Source organism: Perca fluviatilis, chromosome 6 (assembly GCF_010015445.1).
Source record: "Perca fluviatilis chromosome 6, GENO_Pfluv_1.0, whole genome shotgun sequence".
NCBI lineage: Eukaryota > Metazoa > Chordata > Actinopteri > Perciformes > Percidae > Perca > Perca fluviatilis.
The window spans coordinates 14,669,898-14,693,536 of NC_053117.1; the positions used below are offsets into that span (position 1 = coordinate 14,669,898).

Consider the following 23,639-nt stretch of genomic DNA (forward strand, 5'->3'; position numbering starts at 1 on the left):
GCTTTTTTTTTTTGCTGTCCAGACTTTCTAAAATCAATCTGGATACAATATGGATATACCAAAAGAGGGATTTGGGCTGGCAGTCTGAACAAGGCCTAACAGACAGAAGCTCTTGAACTGAGACCCTGACTCTTCTGGATCACTGAACCAGACTGAAAGGTTCAGTTCTGGTCAGCAGGTAGAAATGTTTCACCTTTTTTTTCTTCTCAGTTTTATCTGATGAATGTCTCTAAAAAAAAATACATAAAGATGACTCCATCCAGAGCTGTGACATCAATATAAATTTAAATTGATTAAAATTTCTCAAATGATCCAAAGAGTACATCAGCTGCACGGTATGTCTCGCATTGCCAGACCTTGCTTCACAGCGCTGCGGAGGACGATCTGGCTAGTCCACACAGCATTCCCGGATGGGAGAGAAACGTGCTCTGGTTTATTGGCATTTCTTTAAACCAATCACAATCGTAATGGGCGGCGCTAAGCGCCGGACGGAGCAACGGTGCCGCTGCAAAATAACCTTGGGAAGGAACTTGTTTTGGTGGAACGTGTGGGGTGGTGATGGCGCAGTGGATATGACACATGCCTTTGGTACGGGAGATCCGGGGTCGAATCCCACTGCGATACATCAACCAATGTGTCCCTGAGCAAGACACTTAACCCCTAGCTGCCCCAGAGGTGTGTGACCTCTGACACATATATAGCAATTGTAAGTTGCTTTGGATAAAAGCGTCAGCTAAATGACATGTAATGTAATGTGTACGTTCAAAAGTTGTTCTAGTCTGCAAGAGAAAACTCAGATTGGACAGATAGTCTAGCTAGCTGTCTGGATAGTCCTCAGAAATTGACCGGAGTTTAAAATTCCAACACAAAAAAAGCATAACGGCCATCCGGATGAAAAGAGTGACATCCAGTGGAATTTCCAGCAATCCCGGAAATGAAACATCGTCGATATAGACTAGTACCTCATAAAACCCCACTTCAAAAGATCTAAACTATCCCTTTAAAACCACCTAAATGAACTCTAGACTCTTGCTGCACAGGTTTCGTCAAGGATATAAACTAGCTGCATGGCAACAGAGTCTAAAACTCTCTTATTGGATGATCTTTTAAAACCTGATTAAGAAGCAAACGTTATTGGAACTATGGTAATAGAATGAGAGTAGAACGGACATTAAACTGGTTGCCATGGCCATTTGACTAGTTGAAAGGAAAATGGCACTCAGCATTGTGCATTGGCCACAGTAATTGAATGAGTTAGCCCCTGCAACAGTCACAGGTCTTTGAAACAGGACTCATTAAAATGGCCACCGCTGTGACCATCCTGCTATGTACATTTGAGTGGGAACGTCTTTTCTACTTTCATTCTATTTCTATGTCTGGAATAGACCTCAAATATGACATTATTGAGTATGTGTTAATTATAAGGTACAGTATATCTGGTGAGCAGAGGGGATGGGGGGCAGGAATGAGGGCTGAAAATCCTTGTTTCCGTGGCAACCACAATGGGGATGTGGGGCTGCATCCCCGTTCCCATGGCAACTGCACGCTGGCAGTGGACGGGGTGATGAATGTGATTAAAAACAGAAACAACCACAGAAGAAGAAGAAGAAGAAGAAGAAGAAGAAGAAGAAGAAGAAGAAGATAGTCTGAATGGTGGATTTCTTCTTCTGCTGCTCTTAGTGGGACTTTGATTATCGATTACAGTGTGATATATTCACAATGCTCAGCACACATTCAAACCTGAATTATAAACATTTGTCTGATGAAAAAAAAAGTGTGGATTCTGGTGTTTACTGTTCCTATAAAAAGAAAATACTGTCTGTTCGTTATATGATGATTTAAAGACTTTAGCAAAAATGTTCCTCATTCCTGATGAATTCTTCTGACAGAAGACAAAGTAACATTACTTTGTCTTCTGTGAAATTCTGTTACGCACACAGACTCACACAAGCACGCACGCATGCACGCACACTAGGTTACATGTCTTGAATAACAATAAACGTAACAGTATGGCATTATGTTACATTTATACATTTTACTGACAGTAAAGACATTTCTGATTTTTGCATAGGCTGTTTTACATGTGAAAACAACAATTTTATATGTAAGACGTAAAACACATTTCACATGAAGTTTCAAGCGATTTCTAACACAAATAATATTCATTTGACTTGATTTAATTTAGTTATGACAATATATTTATCATGACTTTCATGACCAAAAAAATGAGATTTTGGGTACAAACGGCCAAAATGGGTTTCTTCAGGAGGGTGGCTGGCATCTCCCTTAGAGATAGGGTGAGAAGCTCAGTCATTCGCTGCTTCTTTGCGTTGAAAGGAGCCAGCTGAGGTTTTTTGGGCATCTGGTAGGGTGCCCCCTGGGTGCCTCCCTAGGGAGGTGTTCCAGGCTCGTCCAGCTGGTAGGAGGCCTTGTGGAAGACCCAGGACTAGGTGGAGAGAATATATTTCTACACTGGCCTGGGAACGCCTCGGGATCCCCCAGTTGTGGGTCCCCTGCTGGAGCTGCTGCCTCGTGACCCGACCCCGCATAAGTGATTGAAATTGGATGGATATACATTTATTGATGTTTAATGACTAAATATAATAAATTGACATTTGATTGTGAGATTGATTTTGCTGTATCAAATATCAAGAATGAACTTTGAATCTTTTAAATCAACTGTTTACTTTCTGACACTGTGTACATTTGGTTTATATATACCTATACTGATAATCTTCATTGTATATAATTTGTTTATTTGCACTCTTTCCTAATTTGTACAGCAACTGCTGCACAACAATTCCCCTCGGGGTAGATACAGTTCTATCATATCTTATAAACAAGAAGTCCCTGAACAAACTGCTGGTGAAGACCAAATGATTGAAAACTCCACAACTGATATAATGTATTTATTATTTATTATGTTGACGCTGTACTTTATGTTGACACTGCACTACAATAGAATTTGTACAATTCATTTGAAACAATCTTTTTTAACCTAATCTTACTTGTAACCTCATCAAACTTACTTCTACTTAACGTTTTTATTTATTTCTTACTGTAGCTATGTTATTATGGTCTGTTATAGTTTTTCCTGTTTATTGTGTTAATTTATTCACCGGTTCCTTGTTGTTTACTGTCTCTTGTGTTCTCTGTTGCGTGTTACCTTGTTTTCAGCCATGTGTATGTTTATGCTTCATGTTTTATTTTGTAGTCTCTGTTTCTCCCTTGTCATTTCTTGTTTTACTTCCTGCCTTGTGTTTTCCCGCCTTTTTGTTTGTCTGCCCCGTCCTGATGTTAGCGATTAGACAACCGACTCTTTTACGCGAGTCGGTTTACTTCCCCCATCAGGAACCAAGGCACCATGGAAGACTCGAGTGGTTGCGGTTACATTCGGTCTCGACATACTATTTACACACTCATACTGACCGACACTAGACTCACGCACTGGCCACGGTTACATTCGGTAGCATTGTGGGCGGTCTCCTTGTGACAGTCTAACTACCATGTAGCAACATTCACTTTTTACATTTGACTTAACATTACTACCAAGATAACATTACGTGTATTTGTATGTGGTATAATACTTTCCCCTTGTTAATGTAGCCTATGAATTTCCATGAACACAATTCTAAAATGCAGGAGACATAATAAGGCTTCTGCTATCGGTTGATAATGCAAACTTGCCGAGAACCTAGACACCAGTTTGATTACATAGAATCATGCAATAGGCACGTTTACGGTCTCGTTCAGTAGGCTGGTGCGCGGTCTCCTGGTGACAGACTACCTACCATGTAACAAACATTTAACCAGGGCTTAATTTGAGCCGGAACACGCCGGAACATGTTCCGGCACCTCCGACGTTGGATCCGGAACCTTTTTTGTTGGATCCGGCACCTCCTGTGTCACCAGGAAAAATGAATCGCCTAAATGAAAAAAATAAACTAGGCTACTGTTTGTGTAGTGTTCAATATTGTTATCTGTCTTGTTAGTCTTTATTCCCCATTGAAGTTCCACAAAAATCTTGTGTTTGCATTTTCGATGCGTTTTGAGGTGAATTTTCAGGGTAAGACGGAGGGGGGAGAGGGACGGAGGGAGGGGAGACACTTCAACAGCGCGGCGCTGCACTTCTAGTGACACAAGCGCTCGTGCTGGTTGAGATTGCTGTTATAGCCTCGTTTCAGTTAAGGGAAAAATGTCAAAAAGACAACAAAGTTTGCTTAACTTGTTCAAATACGCTGGCCAGTCGGATCCCAAACAAGCAAAATCCGTTTCTGCCGATCAAGAATGTGGAGGCCACGGTGGGTTTTTTGGTTAATAGTCTGATGCATAATTGCTGCTTGTGAATATGTTTTTTTTTTTTTTTTACATTTCGCACCGATGCAGTGCGCGTCTGAAATAAAAATAAACATTGCCCTGATGAACACACAGCGTTGTTTAGGTTTTTTTAGTCCGAGAAGTTACTAGGCAGTGTAATATTTTTTTTTTGTTCCATTACCTCCAACCCCCGTTTTTAATCGCCGGATCCACCCTCCCTCTGTGCTCCGGGACCTCCCACTTTACAAATTAAGCACTGCATTTAACTTAACATAACTACTAAGATAACATGACGTGTATTTGTATGTGATATCCATCGATAATATAGTCTATGAATTTGAATGTACACAATCATCTAAGATGCACGAGAAATAAAGGCTTCTGGGATCGGTTGATAACTCAAACTTGCCGAGAACCTAGACACCGTTTGAATATAGACTCATGCAGTACCCTCGGTTACGGTCCTTACGGTCTCATTCAGTAGCCTGGTGTGCGGTCTTCTCGTGACAGCCTACCTACCATGTAGCAACATTCACTTCTCTAACATTTAACTTAACATAACTACCAAGATAACATGACGTGTATTTGTATGTGATGTACTTCCCCATCGATAATGTGTGAATTGCCATGAACACAACCATCTAAGACGCACCAAAAACAAGGCTTGGTTAATAACTCAAACTTGCTGAGAGGGCCGGCCGGTTGCACGGTTACATTCGGTCTCGTTCAGTAGCCTGGTGCGCGGTCAAAGCCGGTCTACGGAAAGCCATTCCACTCTCTATTCAGCCCCATTGTACCAAATTTGGTTGCAGTTCCACCATGGTTCCACTGGGGGTGATCGCGGTCCAGTGCAAAATGAATGGGACTCTATGGAGCTAGACGGCTAAATGTGTCTCTTTCGCCTGATTGTCGTTGAGAAACCTCAGATTTGATTGTAGTTTTCGCAAGTTCAACATGGGTTATAGGTCGAAAGTTGAATGAACGAGTACTTATGTCCTTTTGATTTCTTACAGGGTGAGTTGTTGTTGCCCAAAACACGCTAGCATTCTGCTAATGAATGCTGATTGGTCAGTGAAGGACTGATTACGATCGGAGAGCCCGCTTGACGCAGAGCCTGAATGTCAGAGTGAATATTTCGCCGTGGTCTTTAAAACATTAGCAAACCTCTTCCTAGCACATGTATTAACAGGGAGAGCCGAACCTGTTAGCTGTGTTGTCGATGCCTCGAGAGAACAAAGGAAGCAACTCAGAGCTTGCCGTAAAGCAGTATCTCTGGCCATATATGTGTATGACGTCACTGACATTTTAAAAGGCTTTTTAGAACAAAAAAGCGACTTTAAAAAAATCTAACACCCAGCAGCGTGTATTTTCTTTGCCTCCCCTTTTGAATGCAACATTCAAATTACTAGACAAAAAATTATATCCTGAGAAAAGTGGATTTTGAGGGGTATAGCTCCATAGAGTCCCATTCATTCTGCACTGGCCTGTGAGCGCCCCCTATATGGAACTCTGCTGGAACTGCAACCAGTTCAGAAGCCGGAAAGTAACGAGGGAGTGGAACTTCTTCCTATATTAGAAGTTCTTTGGCGCGGTCTAGATAGCTCATTTCCTGATTGATTCTACCACCACCACTCCAGTGGAGGCCCTAATGAGCTAGATTACTACACACACAGTAGCAGAAGAATACCAGCTACACACAACGGCACAAATGCATGCACGAATGAGGTAAAAGAAAAAAACAGGAGTGAGTCGATTCTCCCGGTTCAGCGACACGAGTCGGGTTAATTAACCGGCTCTTCGGTCAGTTCGTCAACACTACCTGATTTCACCTGTTCCTGAGCCCTCATGTCACCTGTCCCTTGTTTCACCCTCGTTACCTTGTGTATTTAGTTTCTGTGCTGTCTTTGTCTCTTGTTGGTACATTGTCTTCTCTCCCTGTCATCCCCTGCGTTGTTTCTTCCTGGTAGTTTTTTCCTTATCGTGTCTTCTGGGTTTTTCTCATAGACTCTATAATATTAATGGACAACGCATCCGGTTCGGTGAAGTGCTGCAAATGCGGAAATGCCTTAAACCTGCTTTCTATCTGAATTACAGCAGGGCGCGACAAGGAGGAGGTCGGTTTCTGTAGAAGTCTCTGAGAAAGTGACCCACTTCTCACTTGATTTATTACCTCAGTAAACATTTTCATAATGAGTTTATGGCCTCAATCGCTAGTTTGAAGTCTTCTGCAACACAGAATCATGCTCACTTTTTGAATTATGGTCTCGTTAATTTTAAAATCGGCGATAAAGCAGGGGTTGTTTTAGGGCGTGGCTATGATGTGATTGCCAGTGAAAGAGTGTAACATAACGTAAAGTGTAAGCAGCTCCTCCCTCATTCCTCCCTCTCGTCTAAAATCGTCACATCCGCCACCAGGATGGCTGGCCCGAAATGGCAAACTCGACGATCAGATCTCCACAAACCAATGGCTGACGTCACACATGCGCTATCCATTAATATACAGTCTATGGTTTTTCTAGTGGTTTTTGGATTTTGTTTTATCTTTGTTTGTGCCTGCCTGCCTTCCTCAGGACACCTTATGTTGTCTTTTGTTTAATAAAATTTCTCTACTCAGGGACCCAGCAGAAGTTTTTGAGGATGAACTTCATGATTTAGTTTTTAGTAGAGAGCTTAAGGAGGCAGCCTTACGTGTGGCTTGCCGGAAGGCTTCTTCTAACTGGAACAGGAACAGGCAACAAGAGCAGGAGTCTGCCGACTGGACACTGGGGACGGGGGCCAGAGGCGGGTAAGCCGGACCGGAGTCAGGAGACGGGTCAGCTGGGCCAGGGTCTGGCAGCAAGGCAACAGGAGCAGGATTCAGGGGTCGGTCCTGCTTGGCCGCCATAGGGATTCCGCCTTCGCTGCCGGCTGCCAGAGGGGTTATGCCAGAGGGGTTCTGCCAGAGGGGTTCTGCCGCTGCCCAAAGCCCCTGGTTCCCGAACCACACTGCCCTCAGTTCCCGCTTCCCTAACCACGCTGTCACCTGTTCCAGCGCACCCCTTCACCCTCCCTCCTCGGGGTCCCCTGCCCTCTCTGGTTGACTTTTGTTCTTCTTTTGTGCCTGCCTGCCTTCCTCAGGACACCTTATGTTGTAAATCTTTTGTTTAATAAAATTCCTCTACTCTGCATTTTTGGGTCCAAGCCTCGCATTACACTTACTGACTCTTTTCTTACTCTTATTTCACCTTGAATTTGACTGTGAGAAACTGCAACTAAATAATTTCCCAGAGGGGATCAATCCTATTCTGATTCTGATTTAGTAGGCCTAAATATTATTATGTGTGGAGGTATGTTTGTGAGCGCGCGGGGACGAGCACTTCTCCCTTCATTAATTCAACCAACACCAGAGAGAAGCTCGTACACGCGCTCCAGCGGCCGCGCGTCTCTTCTTCTCTTTCCCCTCCGTCTGTGAGCGCGCGGGAGCGAGTGTCAGGATCCAAGGACGGACCGCGGGCTCGCGAGCTTCAGGTCATCTGGAAGTCCGCGAGCATCAACAGACACCGGACTACCGGAGACAACATTTAAAATATGAACTGATGAATTCATTAGAAAAGAAAAGACAAATATCTCAATTATTTTTTTCCCTGTTGAATGAAACGACACGGTGAATCAACAGGACGAGGCGCGAGACGGTATCAACAATGTCAACCGGGTTTGTCGTTTAAACTGTGAATGAAAAACATTTTATCCATCAAAGAAGAAATGAGGATTTTCCCCTTCACCTTTGGTGTGTAACGGTGAGGGCACGGAACGAAAACAAAACGCCACCGGAGATTTCCAACGGTTAAACATTTGATTTATTAGCCTAATTAAAAACTAAACACCTTTTAACCTGAAAGACCCGAGTCACCGGACAGAACCGGAGGAGGAAAAGCTGACGGTACCGGGCTGATACTGGGAACGCTGGGAGTGATCACCGTGATTTAAATAAATCACAGACGGTGAAATCAACAGGAGACCGACTGAACGACGCAGTTTTGTAACGGAATTCTGACCCGTGAGGCTGAACAATTATCGGTTTTTAATTTGAAAAACCTGCAGGAGAAGCCAGAACCGGCTGTAAACAGTAAGTCACAATGTATTACATTTATTTAGCCTATATCTGATCTGTCTTTCTGTCATTAATTTAACATAGCTTAATGAATTAATTAATTCATTCATTGATTAATGATCAGTCCCTCGACATCACCTCTCATTTTGAATAAAACTCGACACGTTTTTGTGTAAAAAATAAAATAAATGCATGAAATCTTCTGCCTATATACTTCTCAGAATTTGACCATTTAATATGAATTCATCCTCTTTTGAACATCTTGCCAACGATTTTATTCTTCCTCTGCTCTTTGTAGATTAGGCTACATTCTCTTTAAATTAGAGATAGGCTATAAATAATAGTTATACAATTTTCAGCAAGATACATTAAAGGAAATGGAAAACTGAGTTCTGACATTAATTGTTTAAGTGAGAAATAAAAATGTAAATATCATAACGCTGAGAAGTTACATAAGATTTTGGATTTCCTCATATACTCAGATTAAAGTCAGAATACTGAGGGAATAAAGTTTGTTTAAGAACCAATCAGTGATCCACAAGTAAAAGTATGTTGTTGGTGGGCGTGGCCTTACTTTGCTGTCACTCGCAAAATGATGGACAGGTGTGTTTTTAAAACATTGACATTTACAAGGCTTCACTTGCAGGTGAATATTTCATGTCAAGTTCAACTTTGGTGGTTTGCTGACCTCTGATTGGACAGAGAGTCCAAAATGGAGGAAGCTATCGTAGCTTATTAGCTGTGTATTCCCATCAGGCCCCCAGGAAGTGCGCCGGGTTTTGAAGCCAATTTGACATAGCGGCCAAGCAGTGGAATTACAACGCCCATGTCCATTACATGATGCCATGGCGCCCAAAATACTTTGACTTATGGCGAAAGAGACGTCTGTGAATCAGTGGAAATTTTTTTCCGAGCAACCACCGTAAAATGACTCGTTTCACTATCAGAACTTGATCCATTCGGTCCAATAACATTTGGAAAGTCTATTATAAATCTGCCCTATTAAAGCAACACTATAGAACTTTTCCCACTTTGGTCCCCTACAGGTCGGAAGCGGAATTGTCCATTAGCCTACATTACATTATGCAAGTTTGCCAGATCGGGTAGCGGATCTGTAGATCGAATGAGACATAAGGGACAATTCTGCTTCCAACCTGTAGGGGGACCGAAGCAGGAAAATTTCTCTAGTTTGCTTTAAATCATTTAATCCCTATTCAAGTTAGCCTGTGCGCTAAATCAAAAGGTCTCTAGTGGGCCTGCATTATTGGCCTCATAGTCCTAGTGCGCAGCGCTGATGCAGAAGTTGAACTTTTTTTGGCTTTATGCGCCACTGAACAACTTTTCGTTTTTTTTTATATATACATCAATGGCCACCATCCAGTTTTATTGAGGCTCCTCTGTCAAAAGTATATAAACTGGTTTACACACAGAGATCATCAGACTAATACAGCTGTTAATACACTTTGGGGCATATCTGTCAACACTCCCATTTTTCCTGGGTTTCTCCCGTTTTTAAAGGCCATCTCCCGGCTCCCTCCCGTTTTGTTGTTTCTCCCGGGAAACGCCAGTAATTACCATGGCCCTCAAACTTTATTATGAATAATCGCCATGCACGGATCCATACGTTTTGGATGTTTGTCTAGATAAGCAAATTTTGCTTTACAAGTTTGCAGCTATCATCGAATTTATGTAAATATCTTGTTTGCTCTCGCGATAATTACTACAGCCAAGAGAGGTCATCGCCTAACAAGAAACAATTGAGGGTCATTATGAGCTGCTTGCATGATTAACCCATACGGTCATTTTCTGGGTGAGGACGGGCTGATGTGAGCTGTTGTTTTGAGCCTCTTTTATTAAACACCCCTCTGATTCTCCTCCTAATAGATTTAGAGGGGTTGTTTATTCCTACCCTCTAATACAACCCATACAGGTTTTCCCTGGGTTTTTAGAGCACTTAGGCACAAATTACACCATATGCTCATTTGCATATTAATGACATCATTATGCAATTTTTTGCATAAAGCTTAGACAAGGCAATTTATATATGGTAGTTGTCGTCGATTCACTAAAGCAAAACTAGGAGGAGCAGCTTGCAGTATAATGAGAACAGCTGGTCCACTTTATAGGTCAGCCCACCTTAAGTTAGTGAGTCTGTGCTGAAGTTGCCACAGTTAGCTCTGTGGCTAACCCATAGACAGTAAAATAAACGGACCAACAGATCCAGTTGCTCTAGACGGAGACCAGTGAAGGATATTAGAAGCACTTTTCCGGTGAGCGCTGAGCGTTACTGTGTAGCTGCAAACTGAGCTTGCCGATGTAGATGTGACGTGAGCAACCTGTCTGAAAGTTGTAAGTCTTCTGGTAGCTGTGCCAAGAGAAATCTCAATCATTCCCAATCTTGCAGAGATGGAGTCATGATGGCTTGTTAGCATCAAAATGGTGCCATAGGAGCTACGCTTTGTACTTTTTCAATGAATAGGTTGGCTAACGTTAGCTAATCTCCCTCTTCTCATGTCATGTCTGATGAACAATAAGTTATGGGAATGAGAAACACAAGGCATTGTGAGCTAACGATACGTACCAAGTAACGTTAGTACAGGGGGGAGTGACAGGCTACGGGTGGAAATCGGAAGAAGGATGAGAAATAGTTTTAACATAACTTAGTAGTGACAGCACCGTTTGGCTTAGCTAGTTATCAATGCCGTTAGCATCGTGGCTAACACTATTGTTACTTAATTTATGACAAATCATTTCGGCTGTGCTTTCTAACATGATTTCATTGTGCTAACCGAGCAACGTTGGCCTTTGCGACAGAGCCGCTTCAATACACTTGTTAGATAATGTTTCATTACAGAGTTCTCTGTTGATTTTTGTTTGTCGCTGTGTGCGTGGTGGAACATAATGTAAATAGAGAGCGGCGTGCCAGAAATGCAATGCGCCATGACGTAGGTCCCCTTCAAGGCCAGGCTAATGATGGAAGGCCCTCTAGTGGACAGAACGTGTAAAAACAGCTCTAGTTCTAACCTTCCTCTCCTCCTCATTCTCCTCCTCAGTGGAGCTGCGTGGCGTGCTCCTTCTCACCGTGCTGCAGTGCTGTTCGGTTGCTCGCGGTGGTTGCGAGCCCCGGCTGGTAAACATCGGTGCAGTGCTGAGTCATAAACGCTACGAGCAGGTGTTTAAGGAGGCGGTGAGCCAGGCCAACACTCTGTATGGTAAAGAGAAATTCAAGATGAACGCCATCTCCGTCACACACAAACCCAACGCCATCCAGATGGCTCTGTCCGTCTGCGAGGACCTCATCTCCAACCAGGTGAGGGCGCTCTGCTCATCCTGTCACCTGACTCCTCAGCTCATCTTTAACCTGGTTTCATGTTTATATTTAGTTTAAAGTTAAAGGGAAACATTAAAAGGGAAAATTCATTTTTGTTAACGTCACTTGAAGGAACAATTTAATATTCAGTGAAATCCTCTTCTTGGTATAGAATCGTGAGAGAGGTATCAATCTTCTCATCTTACTCTCAAACAAATAAATGTTGAACTGATTCAAAACTATTGATGTAATCAGTTTAAATGATTGATCTGATATGAATCACATCTAACTGCTGGAGGTTGACGTGTGTCCTGAAACGTGAGATCATCTAGAGAGAAGTCGTCTCACTCGGTTGCAGTTGTTAAACTACAGAAACGGTGGGTGGTGTCACAAAGTGGAGCTTCTTTCCTCACAGATGATCTTTGTTCAGGTTACAGACACAAACTGACAACTTTCATTTGTTTCATCAAGTTTCTTACTCAATTAACATTAATTAGTGATCAGATCATTTGAGCTGCTGCCGGAGACGATGCCTCATCACAGGTTAAATGTGTCTCTGAGGTGAGTTTCTTTTTTATAGACCTGAAGACATCACCTTCATCATTATGAGTGAGTCTTAATGGAAGATGAAGGGAAGAAGAAAGTAAGGAGACATTGAGTGAAGGAGGGATGAACAGAGAAATTAAATGTGTTGGAGAAAAAAGGAGTCGTTACCGGAGGAATGTGGGTAATGTAGTTCTACCTGCCCTGTTGCTAAATGTAGGTGTCACATTTTTTGGTGACCCCTTAGGGGTAACAACCGTTTTTTTCAACCTGGGCCCCATTTCTCCATGCATTTGTGTCTAATAGACTGATGTGACCAAAAATCTTTGAATTTGGTCCAGTATTACCGAGCTATAATGTAACCTAATGGGGCAATTGTGGAGCCTTGCTTTTTGTCCAATAAAAGTGATTGTTTTGTTGTTGCTACTGACAACAAAACAAGGCTCAGATTGTTACTAAAAGTGTCTGACAACATTATCGATCTCAGGACGTGACTTTTTGTCAGACAGCGGTGTGGAGAGTGAAACGCGAGACGAGACAAAGGCGTTCAGGTAGTCTGTTTTTTCGGAGTAGGCTACAGAAATTATAGGCTCCTGTTATCTAAAAGATTTTAAATGTAATAGCTCAATAGTTAAATGATTTTGACAATGTGGATGAGGTTGTTATAGTTCGATGACCAAATGTAGGCTATTCATTTGAGCCAGAGTAGGCTACAACGTCACGGATGAGGAGAGAGTGAGAGGCAGCGGACGGAGGAGGGTGAAGCAACGGCTGTAGGGCTGCGAGACTTGGGATATTGGTAGTGCTCCCGTGGGTGCTGTGCCCCTATATGCCCAAAGAATACGTTGTCAGGAGTGGGACCTGTTGCTGCCAGATATGATCTGTGGTCTGGATGTGTCCAGTGATATACCTCAGACACAATGCTGTGTCACCATGTCAGGATTCCCCCCTCTAATCAACAGGGCTCTGAGACATGAGCAAATAGGAACCATTGTTTTTATTGAAAATCTTTTAGATAACACAAAACCATGAATGTACAGTATTATAGCCTATTATATAGTATATATAGTATTATAGCAAGAAACACTGAGCAGCTGCAGCCTCTCTCTCTCTCTCTCTCTCTCTCTCTCTCTCTCTCTCTCTCCCCTCGCCCGCTCTTTATCTGTATACTTCATCCATAGAATATAGCCTACTCTGGCTCAAATGAATACGGGCGGCCATCCAATTATGACGACCTCATCCACACTGTCGAAATCAGTTCATTATTGAGCATTGATTCAATATTCAATATTGACATTTAAAATCTTTTAGATAACAGGAGCCTATAACTTCTGTAGCCTACTCCGTGACAACAGACTACCTGAACGCCTTTTTCTCGTCTCGCGTTTCACTCTCCACACTGCCGTCTACGGACAACAAGTCACGTCCTGAGATCGATAATGTTGTAAGACACTTTTAGTAACCATCTGAGCCTGTCAGGAACAAAAAAGAAAAATCACTTATTGGACAAAAAGCAATTGCGATCTCGCTCAATACTGGACCAAATTCAAAGATTTTTGGTCACATCTATTAGAGATAAATGCATGGAGAAATGGGGCGCAGGTTGAAAAAAAAAATTGTAGTTACCCTTTAAGCTGAGACAATCGATCAACAGACAATTACATGAGTACAAGTCTGACTGACGTGACGATAAAAACATATTATTAATATTGTGATTATTATTATTATTATTATAATTATTAGTCTCAAATAATAGCAACCAGGTCACCAATGAAGGCCTGAAACATATTAAGGGAAGTAGAGTTACCATAATGTCTCACCTGGCAGACGTAGACATTTCACATTAAAAGCCTGCCAGTAAAGAGAGGATTTAGCCTATGCTCCTTGAGCCACTGGGAGACTTTTATTTTTGTAGGAAGTGTTGAGTTTCATTGACAGGAGCTTAAAAGCAATAACAAGAACAACAAAGTAAACCCTGGAATTGGAATTAATAATTTTACACACAAAATATAATTCAATTATCAGGTGGTGTTTTTTTTATTAGCAGGGTTTATTGTTTTTTGAGGAATTTAACGATAAACTAAAGCTAAAGTCAGGACATAACAACAGAAATATTCATATTTTTGGTACAAACTAGGGTTTCATCCGGGATGTGTATTAATCTGGGTCCCTTGGGAATGCATCCAAACTATTTCCTGTTTCACGTGAAATATAATGAGAAAAACATGAAAAACCAAATAGGCTGATAAGTACAAATATATGTATACTGTTTTTGTGAAATATATGTATCACTAAATTCGCAAGTCCTTTACATCCTGGAGGCAATTCTCTGAGTGGGCATGGATACAAAACTCAGCAGCACAACAGTAACTTCCTTATGGCCAACCAGATTCATCTACTGTAGGCTGGATCATCTAAATTTGGCTAACAAAACACATTTCTCCTTGTTGCATTTAGTGTTGTTTGAAATATGACCAATGCCTTTTGACTGTAGCTGAAGTTAAATTTTAAATACAAGGAAATTTCACTGGATTCCCAGAATAGTGGGCTTCTGTTCCGGGATAGAAATCATTTTGTTTCTCGCGGAAAAGTATGAATCCTTTAAACAAACGAACGCAGAAACAGAAAGCCGAGCTGAGAAAAGATGTTTTCACATTCAACATCCTTTAGTACCGTGTTTCCTTTGGAGAAGAAATGAGGCCAACATGGCGTTGACGTGCCGGACAGATGCTTTGTTGTAGAGAGAGAGAGAGAGAGAGAGAGAGAGAGAGAAAGACAATCAAGAGAGAGAGACAGTTAGAGAGAGAGAGAGCCAGAAAGAGACAGAGAGAGATGGACGTGGAGAGAGATTAACATCCTCTCTCTATGCAGAAATGGAGATATAATCCATCCATCCTCCCAGAGGAGAGATGGACGGATTATAAAGACAGCAACACACACACACACACACACACACACACACACACACACACACACACACACACACACACACACACACACACACACACACACACACACACACACACACTCTCTCTCTCTCTCTCTCTCTCTCTCTGCAGGCTGCTTCTCTACATGTCTGATTTAGAAATTATTTCACATTTCAGTCTGGTACATTAATGAATCCAAAAATGTTATCCCTATATTTTAACTTCTGCACTATTTTATGTTTTAGATTTTTACTTGTATTGTCTTCCTTTGTTAACATATTTAATGAGCATTGTTGGTGGAGCCTGAGATCGAAGACTGCTTCTCTGTAATTGTTGTGTAAATGACAAATGAAGAACTTGAAACTTAAATAATTTATGGGGATTAGAACTTGACTGATTTTAGTTTCTTTAATCAAATATTATAAAAAGGTTTCTTCAGCTAAAGGAATAAATAATAAAATGATGGTAAAGTATTAAGTATAAAATGTGTTGTACTATTATATTATTATTACTCGTGCATTAATGTGAAAGCAGGATTTTACATGTTGTAGTTGGTTGAGGTGGATCTCATTTTAATATATTAACTAATGATTATTGTTATTATGGATAAATGTAATCTGCTGATTATTTTCTCCATAAATGATTGATTGTTTGGTTTGTAAAAAAATATTGTAAATACTCAGAAATTATGTCACAATTACCCAGATCCCAAAGTGGGTTAGGGTTAGGGTTATGCAGTAGAGTAGAAGTGTAAAGACTCAATTTAAAGTACCTCACGTGTACTTAAATAGAGTGGTAACCTAAATGTACTACATGTAGTTACATTTCACTACTACATATTGTTATTTAATTTAAGATACTATATAACCGGAAACAAATCTAGTTTCAGACGATAAGACAGTTTGGAAACAAACCCTCATGTCTTCTTCTTTTTCTTCTACTCCTTCTGCAGGTGTATGCGATCTTGGTCAGTCACCCCTCTCAGTCCAATGACCACCTCACCCCGACACCCGTCTCCTACACCGCTGGTTTCTACCGAATCCCAGTGGTCGGCCTGACGACACGCATGTCCATCTACTCTGACAAGGTAACCTGATTTACTGTTCTGACATCTGTAGCTTCCTGAGTCTCACAGAACAATGTTCATAGTTTTAAAAGTATAATCTGTTTAGTTGCAAATGTTTCTTTAGGGTGGTGTTCATCAGGGCTTTCTCCTGGGTCCTGTCATATTTCCTCTGTATTTTCTTATGAAAATGTGCTTGTTTGGAACGGGCCGATTGCTTGGCCTGTGGTATTGCTCCTTGTAGAATTCATCAAAACCAAATTGTAGGCTACCCCAAAATTACTTACAGAAGGACCCCAAACCACTTCATATGCAACTCCCCTGTATACCCTACTACTAACTTACTGATTTACCTGACAGAGAACGTTGCAGATTCAGAATGTAATCATGTGTGTGTGTGTGGACAGAGAGAAAGAGAGAGAGAAAGAGTGAGATCGTTAACGAATTTAACATTTTAGCAGAGGTGTTAATTTCCATATATGTTTAGTGGCTTGACAGTTAACGGTAAAGTAGGGGATTTGATTCGCAGGGGATTTAGTTAGCAGTATACTTAATTAACCCGGGGTGAGTCTGATGAAAAGTGATGCCCGTTTCAGCTCTGAGATTTTCTCGTATTGCACAGCGCTGTGAAGGAATAATCTCCGAGATTACTTTATATTCTGCCTCTGGTTAGAAGGGGTGAATTTACAGCTCCCAGCAACTTAATACTATATAGTGTCTGGCTTTTGTTTGATATTTAGTGTTGGCAAATGGCTTTTTGTTGAGTTTCTTCTTAGCGAAAAAATAGACACGGAAAAGCGTAGCGCCTTTTTGTCGCCAACCTTATTCCACACAACAGTCACGATGTTCCTTTCAGCTATCCGCCTGTGCTCCACGAAAGTGAAGACAAGTAAGTTTGGTATATCCAGCAATCATGTAGCTAACGTGGGAAGCAGGAAAAGAGTCAAAGGCGGCAAAAGCCAATGTGTGCTTCTTTTACCAAACAAAGTCAAACTTGGCACTGCACTTACTGTGCCTGTAGCAAGACACCTGTCAAGTTTGAAATCCATCGGACTAACGGTTCTAGAGATATGCGCATAACACACACACACACACACACACATACACACACACACATACAGACAGACGTTCCTGCAATTTATAGATAGATGACATCCAGGTGTACCTGTGAATCCAACTAATCTGTATGACTTACAATCATTTCTTTAAGTTCCTAAACCTCCTTCTATCAGTTCAGCTGAGTCTTTTTCGTCCATCATGGCAAACACAGATGCACCAGAGTAGACTCATCCGTCAGTGAAACAGATAAGGCCTGGCTGGATGGCACCCACCATAGTCCACTATCGATTGTTTAATTTTAAATAGTACAAAAGTAGCAGAGAGGGGAGCACTGGGCAGGCACAACATTGGCGTGTTTAGGCCCTGGCTGTTGGGCTATAGCCTCAGGTCTTTTTTTTTTACTGCCAAAATATTTAATATCAATATGAATTATGAGCTTGTACAACCACTGAATCTTGTGGCAAACATAGCTATCCACACACGCTCAGGCACAAACACGTACACACATATGCATGCACACATGCGCACGCACACACACACACACACAGACACACACACACACACACACACACACACACACACAATAACAGTTGCCAACTTTGGGAATTTTCAGACCCTTTCAGCGACTTGCTGCTTAGAGTAAACTCAGTCAGCGGCTCCTCTGGCAGCAGCACAGCAGCTCTCCCTCCCTCTCCTCGTTCGCCTTAGGCGTGCACATTGGAGTTACTATAGTAACAGGCGTTGGTTGAAGCAGGTAATTTTTCAGTGCTTAACCCCGAACATTATGAATGTATAGCCCTGAATACAATTTTAAATGTAAATCAATATGAAGCTTGACAAAAAATGTAATGTGTGTGAATGTGAGATAGTCCTCGTTACACAACAGCTTGTCAAAATAAATACTAGTCTTTAAACTAATTAGCGTAAAGAAAGTCACTATTTCCTTCTGTTTGTTTGATAAAAACTGCAGTGACCAGCTGCTGTGGGAACTTACTGATGAAACCATATATTTGTGATTTTAAAGATTTACGTCTTTAGTAGGAACCATTGGACAGTATTGAGAGCCAGACTAACATGTTGATGGATTTAGTCTGAACCAAGCGGGTAAGCATCTGTCAACAACCCGTAGCTCCTATGGAGCCATTTTAATGCTAACAAGCACTCACCCGCCGTTAGCATCCCATTGATTGCCATTCATTTTGACGTCACTTTGACAGCGAATAACTTTACATCTGAAGCGTTAAAAGACTCTATTTGTCCATTGTTTATTTCTAAAGAAACACGACAATGTATAAAAGGCTCCATTACCTTGTACCTCACGTTATGGCTCCGTAGCAGACGTTTTTATAAAAATAGACTAATGATTGTGTCATAACCACGCGACTTACTGTCGCATAGTAGAGGTGTTACCATACAGTACAGGAGAAGTTCCCAGGTAGTTTGGACTTACATTAGCTGTTAAAAGTTTAATTATTAATGTTAACTAGCATTTTAGTTAGCAATAATTAGCCTGTGCCCATGTTATCTCCTTACATATACCTACGCTCTCCGTCTCTGTAAGATTGGGAATGATTGAGATTTCTCTTGGCACAGCTACCAGAAGACTTCACACTTTCAGACAGGTTGCTCACGTCACATCTACGTCGTCAAGCTCAGTTGGAGGCTGCTCAGTAACGCTCAGCCATCACCGGAAAAGTGCTTCTAATATCCTTCACTGGTCTCCGTCCAGAGCAATGGGATCTATTGGTCCATTTTATATAATGTCTATGGTCTGAACATGAGATTTAATGACAATAAAAGAAATATAGAGTAACAGCAGAATCATCCTTTAAGGCTGTCCATTTGAACATTTCTCCATGAAACAGCTTCTTCTTCTTCAACATATTTACTGTCTGGACTCATTTTACAGAATATTCTGATCATGTGAATCAGATCTCACTTATTTCTGTTTTAGTATTTTGTAATAAAATTAAGATTTGATTTTGTTTATATTGTTGAATAGATAGAATAAAGAATACAAAGTATTATATGGTGTTTGTGTAACAGAGAGTTCAGTTGTACGTATATGGCAAGACTCTCCTGTGTTGCCTTCAGGCTCCATTAAGTGCAGGTTGTAGAATATTTAGTCCAGTTTGTCCCAGTTCAGAGACTCTCTCAGATATGTGACTGAACTGGAAACCACTCAGTCTCTCTCACTTTTTACAATATTGATGAAATAAGTGTCATCAGACTATCCTAGAATATGAACAACGCTCCATTTACTCTTCAGTTTATTCCATAGAATTTAGAATAATAATGAAATATTTACATGTTTATCAGTCAGGTGAAGCGAGGGTGTGTTTTATTTTAACACCAGCAGCAGTAGCAGCTGATCACTCTACTGAGATTTCCTATAGAGATGAAATGGTTAAAGGTCCCATGACATGGTGCTCTTTGGATGCTTTTATATAGACCTTAGTGGTCCCCTAATACTGTATCTGAAGTCTCTTTCCCGAAATTCAGCCTTGGTGCAGAATTACAGCCACTAGCCAGTCCCACAATGAGCTTTCCTTAGGATGTGCCATTTCTGTGTCTCTAGCTATTGAGGAGGAGAGAGGGGGGGACAAGGTAGAGAGTGGGGGTGTGGCCTTGACCAACTGCCACTTTGTTCGTTTGAAAGCCATGATGTCTCTCTCTCATGGGTGGGCCAAATTCTCTGGGCGGGCAAAGCAGAGAAAGGGGAGGTAACCTTGCTCCTTATGACCTCATAAGGAGGAAGATTCCAGATCGGCCCATCTGAGCTTTCATTTTCTCAAAGGCAGAACAGGATACCCAGGGCTCGGTTTACACCTATCACCATTTCTAGCCACTGGGGGACCATAGCTAGGCTGGGGGAATGAATATTAATGTTAAAAAACCTCATAAAGTGCCATTTTCATGCATGGGACCTTTTAAAGGGTCAGTTCAGTCAAATTACAAACAAAAAAACATTCCCTGTCTTCCCTCGTGTGATTCTGTACATGCAGATAGTTTTTATAAAGCCTTTCGGTCTGTCCAACATACACTCGACACATCTGTCTGTTTACTGTAACACCAGTTTCCTTTCAGCAATCGGCTGGTTTCTGAGCTGAACACTGAGCTTCCACCCATCGTTTGTCACAGTTCACGGTTTACAGTTAAGTGCTTTGATATCAGGACTAACACTCTCTTCCTCCTCTTCCTCAGAGCATCCACTTGTCGTTCCTGAGGACGGTGCCTCCGTACTCCCACCAGGCTCATGTCTGGTTCGACCTTATGAGAGAGTTCAGGTGGAACCACATCATCCTCATCGTCAGTGACGACCACGAAGGACGAGCCGCTCAGAAGAGACTGGAGACGCTGCTGGAGGAGCGAGAGACCAAGGTTAGCTAAAAACACACATTCAGTATATACGTATACATGTATCCATACACAGCACACTCAGTCAGTGTGAGGGCACGCGTGTGCTGACCTTCTTGTTTCTTTATGTAACAATGTGTATGTGCTATGTTCTAATAAAGGTGTGTGTGTGGGGGTGTTGGTCACTGCATGACAATGAGCTTGTGCGTGTGTATGTGTGTGTGTGTGTGTGTGTGTGTGTGGGTGTGAGTGTGTGTGTGTGCGCACGCGCGTGCGTGCGCGTGTGTGTGGTCTCATCAGTTCACCCCTTCATCGTCAGACTGCAGTTTCACTTCTTTAAACTGTTTCATCTCTTTTAAAACGTGGAGTCATGCAACTGCACGACACAGAGCTTTATTATGAAACATTCACCAATTTAAAAAAGTTATGTACAATTTATGTTCGGTTCTAAAACCAATCGAGATGGAAAACCTTTGATATGTTAGTTGTTTTTGTTTGATAAAGTAATTTCATATTGTTAGTTTCCAACTTCTACTCCTTTTTTTTTTTTTAAACACCAAAGTCACACAATAACACAAACAAACTAACTGATCGAGGCAGAAGTAGACCAGCAACTCCCATGTTCTGTAAAGGAAAATTACTGTTTTTGTCAAATAAGTCTGGTGGCATAGATAACGGCTTCAGTTCCCCGTCGGAAAGGGCTGTCTGACAGTATGGTAAAGTGGTAAAAAATGTACACTTAACTGATATTGATTTTTTTTAGGTGGCTAAAATACAGTTTAGGTGCTGCCCCCAGTCCAGCAGTACATTGCTTAGCCTCCGTGTCGGTACTCCTGCCTGCTTCTCCAAACTGGGGGCGTGCTAACCGCCATCTACTGTAGCTCATACACTGGCATACAACCCCTCCTCAAATGATCCAAACTATCCTTTTAAAGGAAGTCTGTCAATACGGAAGATAAAGTCCCGAGAGTGTATTGTGGAATATGAGTGAATGTCTGAGGAAGCACTAGGCGTAAAGATGTCTAATGTTTCTAAATAATTGAAACAGGTTTGTTCAGTTTAGCAGCTGATTTAAAGTTCAGGTGTCGACTGACTGACTGACTGACATGATTTTATTGAGAAGTGACTGCGAACTGCAGGGCAGATTATAATCGGTCAGCAGCAGCAGCAGCCAGAAACACCTGCTGTTACCTCAACAGGGTTTCCCTCAGGAGATGCTTTACCTGAATAAAAAAAAAACTTTACTCATGATTACAAAATAAACATATGTTTTATAAAGTCAAGAACATGACATATCAGAAAAGTTACACAAACATGCAACAAACAATGTAAAACTAGATTCAACCAAATACATAATATGAAATATAATATATGTATATGTATGAGATGTGGTTTTTAATTTAATTAACCACAGTAGGAAATAATATGTATTGTCAGAACATGTATGATAAAATGTACCATAAAGTTCCATCAGGTCTATTATTTCTGCTTTGATGAAAGTGATAGGAACTTCTAGGTTAAATGAGAGACAGTCTCATTAGGAACTTTATATGTCCGTAGACATATAAACACCTGGCAAAGTACTAAAAACTGCACACACACACACACACACACACACACACACACACACACACACACACACACACACACACACACACACACACACACACACACACACACACACACACACACACACACACACACACACGCAGGTGATGAAGAGTTTAAGTGGGAAAGCTCCTTAGCGTGCCCCGTGATAAAGATGATGTATATAAAGCTCCATTCTGACAGGCTGGCCTGCTGACATAAAGTTCTGCTGCCTGAACTAATTTTGATAGGATGTTTTTTCTTAAAGACTCCAAAACTTTGTTAACCTTCTTAACAAGTCCATATGGTGTTTTTCAAATTTACACATTGGATCTGCAGTAAACCAAAGACATAAAAAAAAAAAAAACACGGATTCAGACAGTCAGGGTTTCAAAGCCTAAAAATCTAGACACACCCTAGCGGCAGCAAATTTAATTTGCAGCCAGGGGGGTCTAGGCACTCTCCGTTGACTTGCGAGCTGGAAAAACCAAAATCTGGTCAGGCCAATCACATCGTGTATAGAGTCGGTGGACGGGGCTTATGGCTGCTGCTGCTGGGAACAGCGGTCTTCTGGAAGACTTGGAGTTAAGCTTTTCTTTGAGAAAAGAATAAAGAACGGCACTGAAATCATTCTTAAAAAAGGAAGATGTGTTCGGAGTTTTGCTGACCGGATATGGCAAAAGTTTAAAGTTTAATCTATCAACTAGCTTCGCTACCTTCTTCGTTGCTCTGCCTGGTTGTAGCGCTATCCTATTGCGTGCAGAGGGAATCTGAAAGACAACCGTTTATCCCGCCCCTTGGATTGAGCTCCGTCAATGGTGAGTTCCCAGACCCAACATGTTGATGTGGGTCTGGCTTGTCAGGCTAAGGGTTTCATACATCACATACCTAAAGAACCAACCCCGTCTATTAGCATATCATTAGCATAACGCTACAGCGAAACAAGGGCCTAACAGAGGAGAAGCCAGGTGGAGCTACATATCGGTATTTTGCACGTTAGGTTTCAGTTTTTCTTAAAATGGTGGCAGAGATTTGACAATCGGAACAAACAACTGTTTCACAACAACTAACCCTGTGTCAGCCAATGCCAGTTACAAGTTAATAAGCTAACAAAACAACATAAAAAAATAAAAGATTCTGACTACACTTAGGATTGTGAACTGTACTGTAGTTACTATTTGTAAATGTGTTAGAGAAACTGTATCTCAGTCTGTGAATGTGTACACATTTCTCTAAATATGTCCTCAAAACACTGATGACTTATTGGCTCTGGGCTTTGTCAGATTATCTGATCAATACGTCTATAGAACTGAAACTGCTCTCTGTATATCCCTCCATCATCCCTCCATCATCCCTCCCTCATCCCTTCATCATCCCTCCATCATC

General features: G+C 41.5%; 1 protein-coding gene across 4 annotated transcripts in view; it reads left to right on the plus strand.

Moving 5' to 3' along the window:
* The first annotated feature begins 7,773 nt into the window (after positions 1–7,773).
* grin1b (glutamate receptor, ionotropic, N-methyl D-aspartate 1b) overlaps positions 7,774–23,639 on the plus strand; it is a 75,730-nt gene continuing 59,864 nt past the window's right edge. For 2 of the 4 annotated variants that reach the window (XM_039802857.1, XM_039802858.1), the window contains exons 1-4: positions 7,774–8,422; positions 11,461–11,717; positions 16,140–16,274; positions 20,514–20,690. In XM_039802857.1, coding sequence (XP_039658791.1) covers position 8,422; positions 11,461–11,717; positions 16,140–16,274; positions 20,514–20,690 — 570 coding nt within the window. In that variant the 5' untranslated portion in view covers positions 7,774–8,421. The remainder of the gene's footprint in view (positions 8,423–11,460; positions 11,718–16,139; positions 16,275–20,513; positions 20,691–23,639) is intronic. The other 2 variants (XM_039802860.1, XM_039802861.1) reach the window with 1 other exon arrangement.